Source organism: Lontra canadensis, unplaced genomic scaffold (genome assembly GCF_010015895.1).
Source record: "Lontra canadensis isolate GAN:19392208 unplaced genomic scaffold, GSC_riverotter_1.0 scaffold7, whole genome shotgun sequence".
Classification (NCBI taxonomy): Eukaryota; Metazoa; Chordata; class Mammalia; order Carnivora; family Mustelidae; genus Lontra; species Lontra canadensis.
The window spans coordinates 7,693,049-7,706,916 of NW_022631001.1; the positions used below are offsets into that span (position 1 = coordinate 7,693,049).

The 13,868-nt window shown below is 36.0% G+C and overlaps 1 protein-coding gene across 3 annotated transcripts in view; it reads left to right on the forward strand.

Annotated features, from left to right (window-relative positions):
- The window catches only part of SLC36A4 (solute carrier family 36 member 4), a 52,056-nt gene that overhangs the window by 14,044 nt on the left and 24,144 nt on the right, over positions 1 to 13,868 (forward strand). For 2 of the 3 annotated variants that reach the window (XM_032852821.1, XM_032852822.1), the window contains exons 2-7: positions 2,539 to 2,662; positions 3,783 to 3,873; positions 5,362 to 5,450; positions 6,487 to 6,582; positions 8,433 to 8,517; positions 13,304 to 13,531. In XM_032852821.1, coding sequence (XP_032708712.1) covers positions 2,539 to 2,662; positions 3,783 to 3,873; positions 5,362 to 5,450; positions 6,487 to 6,582; positions 8,433 to 8,517; positions 13,304 to 13,531 — 713 coding nt within the window. Of the gene's footprint in view, positions 1 to 2,538; positions 2,663 to 3,782; positions 3,874 to 3,929; positions 3,978 to 5,361; positions 5,451 to 6,486; positions 6,583 to 8,432; positions 8,518 to 13,303; positions 13,532 to 13,868 lie in introns of those variants that run through there. The other variant, XM_032852824.1, reaches the window with a different exon arrangement.

Here is a 13,868-nt window from a genome sequence, read left to right on the forward strand (position 1 = left end):
TGTGAGTCAAAGGTGTTATATCTAGCTGTCCATCATAGCAAGGCTATAGAAAATCAGTTTAAAGCGTTCCAGAACTTAGGGAATGCTGTGCCTGCAAGCCCATCCTCAAAGATCTACTAGCGCAGTGGTTCTCAAGGTGTGGTTCCCAGACCAGCAACATCAGAATCACCCGGGAACTTAGAAATGCATCTTCTCAGGCCCCCCACAGGCCTGCTGAATCAGAGGCTTCGGGGTGAGGTACATCAGTTTGTATTTCATCAAATCCTTCAGGTCATTGTGAGGCACAGTCCACAAGAGAATGAGCTTCTTCCAGCCAAAGAATGACTGAGAACACTTTGACAGAGGACTGATAACAACCATTTAATATACTGATGGTAGATGTAAATCTAAGACATGGGTGGGGACATGATTGGAGTAGCAGTGTGTAAAGCATCATATATGTTGCCAAAATAGAAAGAACACAACAACAAAAGTTGTTATTCTCTCACAGAAGTGAGAGAATAGAAGAAGGGCATATCTGGGGGTGGGGGGAGCAGTGTGGTTTTCTGGGAAATAAATAAATAAATGACAAAAGTAGAATAAGACCATTAATTATTGTGTAGGTAATAGGTAGAATTCAGAGGATACCATTTTTTAGAAGGATTTATTTGTTTTGTGGGGCGGGGCGGGGGGGAGGGGCCGAGGGAAAGGGAGGGAATCTCAATCTCAAAACAGACTCCCTGCTGAGTATGGAGCCCAGCGTGGGGCTTGATCTCATGACCCTGAAATCAAGATCTGAGCTGGAATCAAGAGTTGGACACTTAACCAACTGAGCCACCCGGTACCCCCAGCGGCTGTCTGACAAACCTGACAAACAAGGATAGTAAAAGATTAAGGAGGGAAAAAAAGGAGGATTAAGGACATCATAAAAGACGTAATGGCAAAAGTCACCAGTAGAATTAGTCAGCTAAATCCAATACAAGATCCTGCGGTGAAAACAATTGCTGAGAGAACTTCGTTGGTACAGTTGATGAAGTTAGAATACGGAATGTAGGTGAACATACTGTGTCAACATCAAACTGAGTGTTGGCTGTGATGTGAATGTTCAAGAACTTCTTGTTCTTAGAGAGAAACGCATGTGCTGACTGTGGGGTAAAGTGGTGTTACACGTGTAACCTACTCAGATAGTTCAGAAAAAGTGGTAACACAGTTGAGAGAGAAAAGGCAAACATGGCAGAATGTTAAAAATCGGTAAGTCTGTAAAGGGTGTATAGGAGTTTTTTGGTACTCTTGCAAATTTAATGTGAACTTTAAATTATTGCAAAATAAAAAGTTTTTAAAAATTATGTGTCAGTCAGTCATAGTTACCCCAATTGTCTGGTTCACAGGTTTATTGTATTTGAATAGAACAGTCTTCCACTTCTTTAAAATATCCTATACTTCAAACCTTGCTAATGCATATCAGTCCTCTCAATAAATTTGAGTTTAGTGAATTTTACTAGAACAAGGCAGACTGTGATGACTACTGTCATCATAAATCTTGCTAAAAATGAGAATACATTTTGACAGGGGCGTGGGGGTGCCTGAATGGCTAGGTTGATTAAGCATCTGACTCTTGATTTCAGCTCATGTCATGATCTCAGGGTTGTGAGCTCAAGTCCCATGTTGGGCTCTTGTGGAGCCTGCTTAAGATTCTCTCTTTCCCTCTCTCTCTGCCCCTCCTCTCATCCTCACTGTAATTTTCTTAAAGTATTTAAAAACATGAAACAAGATGGGACTGGGAGGGAGAGAAACCATATGTGACTCTTAATCTCACAAAACAAACTGAGGGTTGATGGGGGGAGGGGGGTGGGGTTATGGACATTGGGGAGGGTATGTGCTATGGTGAGTGCTGTGAAATGTGTAAACCTGGTGATTCACAGACCTGTACCCCTGGGGATAAAAATACATGTTTAAAAAAATATATAATTTATTAATAAAAAAATAATAAAAACATGATTACTATTTATGTATACAGTATGATTGAAACTAAAAGAGGTAAAAATTCATTTGATTATTCAAATTTTTAAAAATTATATTGATTTATTTGAAAGAGAGAGGGCACAAGCAGGGAGAGTGACTAGAAGAGGGAGAGGGAGAAGCAGGCTCCTCGCTGAGCAAGGAGGCTGATGAGGGGCTCGATCTCAGGACCCTGGGATCATGACACCCACCAAAGACAGATACTTAACCAGCTGAGCCACCTGGGTGCCCTGATTATTCACATTTTTTAATCTCATAACTGTGATCATTTGCTAAAAACCTCATGTTGACAAAGCAGAAGAAGATTTGCATTGAATACTTAAGCTTTGCCCTGCTTTGTCCAAACAAAATCAGCAAATGAATCTCGTTTTTTAATTATACTAAAACTCAAAGCATTAATGGGAATTAACTTAGACTGGAAAAATTAAGTGAATTGACTTAAGTACCAGTGGTAGGCCCTTCTTTTAAAAAAATGCATTTATACCAGCTTGAACTCAGTGTTAAAAATCATAGTGAAGTACTTTGTTTTTCTTTTTGAAGATATGGATGTAATGAGGCCCTTAATAAATGAGCAGAATTTTGATGGGACATCAGATGAAGAGCAGGATCAAGAGCTCCTTCCTGTTCAGAAGCACTACCAGCTTGATGACCAGGAGGGTATTTCGTAAGTGTTACGGGGTTCAGTGTCTCCTTTTCATTTAGTATATATATTTTTAATCTTCTGTAGGTAAAGCACAGGTACTACACAAGACACACAGATGAGTAAGATACTGTCCCTACCCTCAAGGTATTTGTAGTCCATTTGGGAACGAAGAAATGCATCTAAAATACAGAGCAGCACATGGAAATTGCTGCAGTGATGGTCCCATGCTTTGGATCTTGCAAGAAGGGAGACCTGATTGAAAGGAATAGAAATTTTATGAGCTGTAGCTTCGAAATGGTTAGGAGTTAGACAGTGAGAGGTAGTAAACACTTCTTCATGCTGAGTGAATGGTATAAAACAAAGTCATGGTGGTGGGAAGGCGGTGGAACCTTGTAGAACTGTTTTTGTTATTTTGTCATCATTAATGGATTTGAGTAAGTTCTTACTCTCACAGTTAAGCAAAGTTACATTTTAGTTGATCAAAATAGTATAAACTGAAAAAAATTTAGGCAAGCATGTTTATTTTATGAGTTTAAGATTTGCACTCTTCTTCCTAGTTGAACTTATTTTTTCTTGGTTAAGAGACTTCCTTCAGATGCCTCTTGGAAACTTAGGTGGAATTCCTTAGGGAGTACATGATGTCTAAATGTTAATCAGTATTTATCTTCCCTGATGATCCATATAGTTTTAAGACTTGTGTGCTTTTTCTTTTAGTTAACTTGCTGTTAAGTTGATAATCATAGATCAGATGTGTTTAGTACTGTGTTTCATAGACAGTGTCAGTAAATTGCTCTGTTTTAATAGCCTAGCCATATATAATCTTCAGCATTAATTCTGAATGTCATAGCAGTCAGGCATCTTATGAGAAAATTACCTTTTCTGTATTTCTTTAGTATGTACAAAAATAGTATCACTTAAATATCTCATTTACTCTCCATAATAACCCTCTGTGTCTCCTTTTGTGAATGGCAGAGGTAGCACGTGAACCCATATGACCTCTGGCCTATTCAACTTCTGGTTGAGTGGAAATGTTATTTGATTCCTTGCCGAGATTGATTTTTAGTTCCTTTCTAATGCTAAAACTGTGATCATGTGATTTTATTAGCTTTTTTCCTAAAATCTTACAATGTTTACTTTTCAGATTTGTGCAAACTCTTATGCATCTGCTTAAAGGAAATATTGGAACGGGCCTGTTAGGGCTTCCACTGGCAATAAAAAATGCAGGCATAGTGGTAAGATTTATCTTTGTGAACTCTACCTGACTTACAGTTATCTCTCTTAATTACAGCAAAAATGACAAGCTAACCGCTGGCCTAGTCACATATGACCTGACCAGGTAACAATGAGATTGTACTGATAAGATTGTGTAAACAGTGATAGTAACATTCAGCAAAAATGAGAATTAATTACTCTTTTCATTTCTGTTTAACTACCTAACATTTTGTTTAATCACTTAACTTTCAAATACTTCATAGTGTTTGGCAGAAAGAGCCTAAAATAGTACTAAATTTTTCCAAGTATGGTTATATCTTATTACTTTTTTGGATTTCTGGGGATGTAAGCCATGTACTCATCTCAACAAATATATTTATAGAGTTAATTATTTGAGTTGGTGAAATTTTATGGTTTTTTGGATTCAGAATAAAATATGCGGTTTTCAGAGTTAAAGAATATTAGTAAAGAAAAGGGATAACAATATTGTTTGAAAACAAATGTGCAAAGTGTTGTTAGAACCAGTTACTGTAATTGCAGAGAACCTTAGGGAGAATTGCCTTATGAACTAATGAAATTATATTTAGTCTTTTTTGTTTTTTTTAAGATTTTATTTATTTGAGAGAGAGCGAGAGAGAGAGCATGAGTGGAGGGAGAGGCAGAAGAGAGGGAAAAGCAGACTGCTGAGCAGGGAGCCCGACGTGGGGCTGGATCCCAGGACCCTGAGATCATGACCTCAGTTGAAGGCAGAGGCCTGACTGACTGAGCCACCCAGGTGTCCCTACTTACCCTTTTATTAGAGGTCTAAAACCTTACCAGTTTGCTAAGAACAGTTTTAACTATCCTCTCTCTTTGCATTTGCTTGGCCACCCTAATTTAGAGAAACTTAAACTATTTCTGATTACAAAAATAAATTTTGACAGTATTTTGTTTGGGTTGCAATAATCCAGGCAATATTAAATAAATGTTATATAAACAGTAATCCAGGTATTACTTCAATATTAAATTACTTCAATATTAAATGTTTAATTTGTAAACAATGTAAACAAATACTTGAAATTTTTTATGTACCACTTTTTAAAATAATCTTCTTCACACATAGCAAGTGCTCAACAAGCACAGCCCCAGATGGGTACAGCGGTTTTTAGTCATTCAGATGATGATTCATCGTCACATTTAATTTTCACGATGGGACACTGATGGTCATAGGCTTACCATCTGATGTTACTGGAGGTGAGGTCTGTCCTACCTTACTGCATGGCTATCGTCTGTGCTCATAGTGTTGGCTTAGCAAGCCGTGGAGATGGAGTCATACACACTTGTCTTAAGTATTGCTGAAATTCGTTCAGTATCAAGTTTATGAATTTTCCTGTATGCAAATGACTAATCATTTTGTCCAGCAAAATTGAATCACACAAATGAATAGTCCGTTGTCTCATTCACAGTAAGACAGCTTAATTTTTGTTAAACTTAAATGTTTAATCCTATATATTTTTTTCCCCCCACAGCTTGGACCAATCAGCCTTGTATTTATAGGAATTATTTCGGTTCACTGCATGCACATTTTGGTACGCTGCAGTCACTTTCTGTGTCAGAGGTAAATGAGGATTTGTTAAGTGTGCTCTGTTTCGTTAAAGCAATGTATTTAAAGCATCAGCTAGTCTTAACTGTGCTTTGCAACTAACAATCATATTTCCTCTAATCTGTTATGTAGTCAAGTCTAAAATAATGAATATGGAAAAAGTATTTCCTGTGATTGAAATCTGGTCAGAATATATTCACTTCTTTTAGAATACAGCCCTGTTTAGTGAAATGGGATGGTTTCTTTCCATGTAAATTAAAAAAAATCAGGATCGACATGGAGGCCCCAGCACTACTTTCAGTTATAGAGTGATGGTCTTCCATTTGTTAGGAATTCATTTTAGGGTATGGTGCCTTTGGTGTTCTTTGCTGATCTGTGGGTTGGCAGATAGTAAAATTATATTCTTTTTTCTTTGTTTCTGTATCATGAAATGTTTTTACTTGCACAATTGGACTATTTAAAAACTAAATATTGCCTATTCTAGTAAACTAATATTCTAACCTTAACTCTTTTTGTTACTGTTGTTAAATGTTCTTAAAACTTTGGGCAAGTCATTTATGATCTTTAAATAACAATGATACCTGAAAAAAAGGTTGGGAAGAGAACAAGGGGAAATAATGCCTATCTCATGGGCTGAGTATTAGGTAAGATAGTTTATATGTAAATAAATTGTAAAGCCCTGTGCTGATGTATAAAATAATGCCCTTCTAAGAATAAATAATCAGGCAGTGAATAATGTAGTTGATGCTCTTTGTAATTGAAATACTTACATATTTAAGTCAGTGAAGCACAAATATTACATTATATGACTTCTACAAATATGTAAACTTTAACAGTAGATAAAAACTAATATATTGGTAAAAATAACAGATTTAAAATTTCATGATACATATCTTTGAGTATGCAGTTCTTGAAATTTGAAAACTCCTCTGTCAGCGCATCGCCTTGTGTTTATTAATTCCTATTTATTTGACGTTCTTTTCAAGGGTTGGATTTATAGGCCAACTTCAAATTTTCCTATTTCATATGCACATATGTCCTTAAATTACAGGTTCAAAAAGTCAACATTAGGTTATAGTGACACTGTGAGTTTTGCTATGGAAGTAAGTCCTTGGAGCTGTCTTCAGAAGCAAGCAGCATGGGGACGGTAAGCACTTGCTATGTTGTTAATATATGCTTACAGAAATCCCATTATTTTTTAAGTATTTTAATTTGGCAAGATACATGAATAGAAGTATGATAAAGCTGGGGGAATAAACATAATCTTTAGAGTTATACAGACTTGGGTTCAAATTTCAACTCTACCATTTTTCAGTTTTATGACCTGAATCAAATGATTTGTCATTTTATTTTAATTTTCTCACCATCAGATGAGTTTACGGGATACTTACTTCACAGGATTACTATAGTAGCTTAAATAAAATGACATTTATAAAGCATCTGGCTAACCTATGACATAATCGTGCTAATATGCTTTTAAGGAAAGGAGCAAAAGCAAGAAAAATGTTACAGTCTCATATTTTAGATAAAATTGTATTTAGCTACATGTTTATATATGAAGTGTGTATTTTAGCATAATCTTAATTTTACTGTCTTATTGTTTAAATGTAACTTTATCATTGGTATACATTACTGATCAAAGCCAGATGAATACAGGACTGGGAAAATAAGCATGGGTAGTCAACAAAATGCTCACTGTAGTACCAGTGATATGTGTAAGGGAAATTAAGAGCAGGAAAAAAAAAAAAAAAAAAACAGTGCTAGGAGAGTTTATGGTTCAATATGGTCTTCCTGGGAATTTGTAGGAGGTGAGATTTGTTTATGAGCTGCTCAGAGTTCTTGATATGCCAAGTAGAAGAAGAAGAAAATGGCCTCATGCTCTAGGATTTGCCCCAGAACCCTGTCTTCTTCCTTCTTCTGCCCCAGAGTAGATGCAGCTTTGTCTATGTTTTCTATCAAGAAGAATCACTTTCCAAGTAGATGTGGCTGGAATGATTGTTAGTAGGATACTAAAATCCAAGGTAGATGAAGAGATCTTAAGGGAATACTTAAATGGAGCTCATCAGAGAAAAGAGACTTGAATTTGTTATACGGTACCAAGATTATTTACAAGGGAGATCACTGAAGAACTATGAGAGCTGTAGTTATGACAAGAGTGAAGATAGGCAAGGGCCCTTCCGGTTTCAGATGAGAGAAGGAAGGGGTGTAGATCTGTAGACCAGGTTGTTTGACAACTCGACATCCGTGGTCAGATTAAAAACTATAATGAATTAGTAGGTGCATGCTGTTGTAATCACTCATCGTTCTCCAAACAAAGTAGAGAAATATGGGCTGCGTATTTAATACCATGTATGCAGATTTAGAACTTGATTAACTACCATACCCAAACTATGCTAATTTGACTGGTGACATCCGCTTTCCATTGCTGTGCACTATTTCGTGTAGCTAGAATTTTCTTAAGTATCTCATTAAACAATAAGAGCTAAGCTACTGCAAGGGTCTTTGGTCTTATGATTTAGGGCCATGCCCCCAGTCCTCTCCCATTCCATGTTCTTATTAGTGACTTGGATAATGGAGAACATGCTCACTCATCATACTTGCAAATGACAGGAAGCCGGGAGGGCCGGAAAGTACCCTGGGTTAATCAGGAAAAATTCTCGAGAAGTAGGAGAGACGGGCTCAATATAAAATATGAGATGTGTTCTTCATACTATTTTATAAGCAGATACTCAGACTGTTGAATTTCAGAAATAAATGATGGGGAAAATTTTCACCTTTTAACTTAATGGAACATCTTTTTGCTCAATAATAATTCTAGTGACCTACCGATCATAAATGTGTGCTGTTTGTAGAAAATACATATTTTGTTTATTTCTTATTTGAAGGAAGTGAAGAATGTAAGCTATAACAAAATGTTTTAAAATAGTTTAAAAAGAGAAAAAAATATTGATACATCAGCAGTCCTTAGTGATCTTATTTGTGGGTATCTCTTTTCAGGAGTGTGGTTGACTTTTTTCTGGTGATAACACAGCTGGGATTCTGTAGTGTTTATATTGTCTTCTTAGCTGAAAATGTAAAGCAGGTAAGTATTTTCCTCCAGCTATTGAGATCAGTTTCTCCCACTTCTATAATTACGGCATCGTATCTCCTCTGAGTAAGCCCTGGTTGAACACGGAAATGTGTTCCTTTCATAAGGCATGTTCCTTTATAAATTTTCCTTTAGTCTTCTTTTTTGTAAGCTGGATTTTCTGCTACTGTTGCTGATTTTACTTTTCTTGCCATTATGTGTCAGTAATGTTTGTTGTGTCAGATCTGAACTGAACATAATTTAACTGACTCTTAGATACTTGAAATTTAGCAGAAACACAGATGTTTGGGGAGCATATTTTTATATTGCTTTTTCATAAATAAATAAATAAGGCTTTAGCCAGCAACCTAAAAAGTAAAAAGTGGGTATTACTAAAATCCAGTAGTTATTGCTATTGTCTGAAAAGTTACTACATCCAAAAATGTACAGTGTTCTGTAATTCTCTCCGTACTTTAAGGGTTTGCTTTACAAGAAAGTGGTTTGCAGTCTTGGTAGAGACTGACTGTCAATTTGAACAAACATGCAAAGCACTGAAATAAAAAAAGCTCCCCTATCCAAACAATGCTGAGATACATTTCCGGACGCGCTCTAGCTTGTAACTAGTACATTACGCCCTGTTCCTCTTTAATCATTATTTTCATCAATAATGTTCATTAACTGTCCACATATGCATTGTGCAGTAGTAGACATCTTACATAGTAATATGTAGAACTTGTAGGTATTTTAATGCAAAATGATGATGTAAATATGTTTTCTAAAGAGTCTGTATGTAGCTATGTAAGTATATATTTGGCTTACTTTTTCAAGTATAAAATATTCTTCATTTTGTATTTAGAGCAGGGATGGCAAACTTTTTCTGGAAAGGGCCAGATAATAATATTTAGTGTTTCTCAGGCCATATGGTCTTCTCAACTTACCCATAGACAATAATATATAAACAAATATAAACTGTAATATTCCAGTAAAATCATATTTGCAAAATTCAGTGGCAGACTGGATTTGGTATATGCGACATAATTTGCTAAAGCCTCTAGCTTCGATTTTTAATATTGGAAAGGCTCATTGAGTCAGCCTTTCTTTATAAGTAAGAGAGTTGATGCTTTCATTAGCATTGCTCATTATAGATGATGTGCCTTTGATTTACAAGTGTTTAATTCCACAAGTTGCTTATTCTTTGGACTATTAACTCAGTCAAGATGCTAGCTGGTGTTAAGAACTGATAAGACACATCATTTTACCAGTCATTTATGTGGAATACAAGGGAAATGATCCCTTTTTAGGATTGTGCAACTTAGCAGTAATATATCTTTTCTAATATTTCCCAAGAGAGCTTCCAAAAAGCTTGATTTGAATTTATGGATAATGCTAATAATGCCTTATAATTGTATGTTAATAAAGTATGACATTTTTCATTTAGTCTTTACGACTACTCTGTAATGTACAACGCTCATTTTTTGAATGCATAAATTGACTCTCACAGAGCATGGGCAGTGTGCCCTAAGTCGTGTGACTCAAGCTGAGACCTAGGTCTGTGACCCGGCTGCCACCTGTCACTGGACAGGATCATGTCTGATTTTAGCTGTGTGTGTGTGCAGTATGACAGAGTAGATGTCTGTAAGCTTAGGGTTGGTGACGTTTTCCTGCAGAATAGAATCAGTTGCTTCCAAAGTTGACTGGAAGGATGTAAATCATTTGTACATATTCTAAGCAGACCAGGTAGAAAAAGTGACTTTCTAGGAGGAAGGAGATTGCCTGCTGTAGATAGAAGGACAAAAGTCCTTTTGAGGCATAAAAAGCAACATGGAAAAAGATGCTCAGACTTGAGAGAGGTTGAAAAAAATAGTGAGCCCCTCGCCTCAGCAGAGCGGACAGATGGTCTCTGAGACAGCGGCGTCAGAGAAGCCCACGCCCACATCTGACAGCGTCTCCAGCAGTAGACACGCTGGTGGTTCCACCGTACTGACTACTACTCTTACAGTTAAAAACTCTTAAGTTTATTACTGCATTAATCCACATAAAATCAAAGGTGCAATATTTTATCAAATCAGAGAAGTGGGGGTTTAGTTGACATACAGGGAGATGGGAGTACATACAGGGAACCTCCTGCTCTGTAACTGCCACAGGGCTGTTTTTAGTCCCATTAAGTCATTATGAGCATTGGGGGGAGGGAGGGGGAAGGATGGGTAGTGCCTCCAGGATTCTAGCCCATTGTGGGTAGCTGCTTTCTGTTCTTACTCTAAGATACTCTAGAAAATTTCAGACGGATAAAAATAGTATATATGGGCATGAAGAGTGGGGAAGGGATATTACACTAACAGAAAAAAATATATAATGTTACCTAAGACCATGGACCTCAGAGGCAGAAGATCCAAATTCAAATCCCTACTCTTAGTTTTAAGTCACACGTGGGACAAGATCCCCTTATCCTCGGTCAAGCCTCAGTTTCCTTACTTGTAAAATGGGAATAGCAACAAAATCTCCCATTGTTCCTCCTAAACTTACCATGAGGCTCAACTGACAAAAGGTTTGTGAAAGCCTTTGCAAAATGTGAAGTAGTTTAGAAATACAGGGTCTTTAGTTCTGCATTTATTTTCGCTTTGCTGAAGAACATAATCTACCTTTGGAATTCTAACCATTAGATTACTGAATCATTGAAAACTCATAAGTAGTAGATGTTAGTAAATTTAAGCTTTAAATGGAAACAACTGAATTTAGTAATTTTATTTTATAATATTTATTTCAGTGTTTTGCATTTTGGTAAACATGTGAGATCATAGGAAGTCCTATTAGATAGCCAATATCTGTCTCTAGAGGGCACCAAAGGACTCAAATGTTTACCTGAATCTTGCTCTGGGTATGTATCTACACTTTATTTTATTTTTTAATCCTGACAATTTTTATAACCGTCTTTCTGCCAGAGAATACTAAATTATTATGAGATATTTGTGATAGAATTAATTTCATATTCCCAACCATCTCACCATTCAAACTACCCTTTTTAAAATTGGTTATGTAACTGATTTTCTCTTGCCAGGTATCCTTGTTAGGGTTTAATTTTGATCATTATCTAATCTGATTATGGGCAATACTTCTTGGATACAGAAGCATTTGGCTATAAATAAATTTGCAATTGGGAAAATTGAGTCAACAAAAAATATATATTCTTAAAACCAAGTAACGTGAATTACCAATCTTTTATTTCAAATTATAAAATATAAAATAGAAAGTTGTGGTAGCCATTTACAAGATAAACATGAGGTATGCATTTCTTAAGTGGTTCCTGTTGTAACCTGAGAGTTTATTAGTCCTATGCGAGTTACAAGTTGCCTATCTAGCTTAAACTGGTAAATATATTCCTGCAGTTTAAGATGATGTATACATTTGTAGTGACACTAAACATTGCTTTTCGTAAGTTGTAAGTATAAAATTAAAAGAAACACTTGTATTGTTAATCATACTATAATTTTGTTCTAAACTTCTGACTTGCGGGCCTCTTAATACTTGGTATATTTAGAGAGAGAGATGTCAGAGTAGAGGCCAGGCGGCTCCTTGGGCAGGGCCCCCTCCGCGATGGGGGTATTTGGTCAGGTTAAAACATGCAGCTGTCACAAGCTGAGTTCTAGTCTCATGCCTGGGCTGGAATCCTAGAGCTACCATTTACTGACTTGATACTACGTAAGCTTTTTTAACCCTCTTTAAACCTCAGTTTTCTTAACATCCACCTCAGAGAGTTGTTTTGAGGATGAGATGAGATGTTGTGTACCACGTTAGTTCAGTCCTCAAAAACTGCTTCCTGTTATTACTGTAGGCTCTGGTTCTTAAGAATTGATGTGTCTGGAGACTTGATCACGTTCATGAGTTCAGTGGGGAGGGGGTACAGTGTTTGGGGGCAAATAGATTTTCACTAGTATTTAAATTACAATATTATCTGCCTCTGCTGTGCATTAAGAATGTTTTTAAAATCCTCTATAATTTCATTTCTAGTTTAGTAAATTGGATCATATTAATTGGATAAGAGATAATTTTTAATATATAGAAACTATAAGTTATTGTATCTCTCTTGAACACTGAATGTTGGTTTATAGAAGTGGCTGAATAAATTTTAAGGTAAAACTGATTTATTGAAGTTTATTGCTCTAGCAGAAATTTACCTACATCTAACACATGGCCATCAATGAATTTAGTGGATTCTTATTAAGTATTTATTGATAGTGATGATAATTTGTACACTTGATCTTAGCCAAAAGGCCGAGAAGCGATGTGATGATAATTTATAAACAGTTGTTTTATAAAACAGTTTTAAAGTTAGACTGTGATTTCTAAACTTTATTTTGACAATTGTACATTTCCTAGAGGAACTTAGAGCTTGCTTCCTCCTCTGAAGAAAGGAAGTCGGAGTAGGATATGGTCATTCTTAACAAGTATGCATCCACTTTTGATTATCTCAAAATCAAATTGAACCTTTGCAGGGATCATGAGCACAAAGCTTCAAAATAAATTAGTAAATTCATCCTCATAATTTTCTAGTGAACCTTCTTTTTACAGTATGATTAAAAGAAGTTATTTTGCAAAGATTATTATCCTATTTTAATTATCCTTAAACTTGATAAATATATATTTCTAAGAAGCTAGAATATCTTGAAAAAGGTAAATATTTGATTAATCATAAAGGAATTTAACATAGATTGTATAGATAATAATTTTCTTTATTTTTTTTATTTATAAGTTGATGGAATTTCCCCCCCCCCCTCTTTCTTATTCTCCTGGTAATGCTATATAGGTTCATGAAGGATTCCTGGAGAGTAAAGTATTTCTTTTGAACAGTACCAATTCTTCAAACCCTTGCGAGAGAAGAAGTATTGACCTAAGGATATATATGCTTTGCTTTCTACCATTCATAATTCTTTTGGTCTTCATTCGTGAGCTAAAGAATCTGTTTGTGCTTTCATTCCTTGCCAACATTTCCATGGCTGTCAGCCTTGTGATAATTTATCAGTATGTCGTTAGGGTAAGTATAATATGTTTTTGACTGTCATATGTGTTTCTTAATAAGTAAATTCTTTGTTTACTTTGGAGGTAAAAGTAGTGGTATGTAAAGACCCCTGCCTCATTAGTGGCATACCAGAGATCAACTTTGAGTCAACTTTGGTCTCTGGTTGGGGGATACTGATCAGTTGAAAGGTGTGTGCCATAGAGCACAGGCTTAGTGTTCAGGTCTGGTTTTAAGATTTTGGTAAATATGCTTCTGGGCTTTATGACTCTGCTGCAGAAGAGAGTAATACCCACCCTAGGAAGCTGTGAGGTTTAAGATCGTGCCTCAGTACACTGTGCAACATGAAACAAAG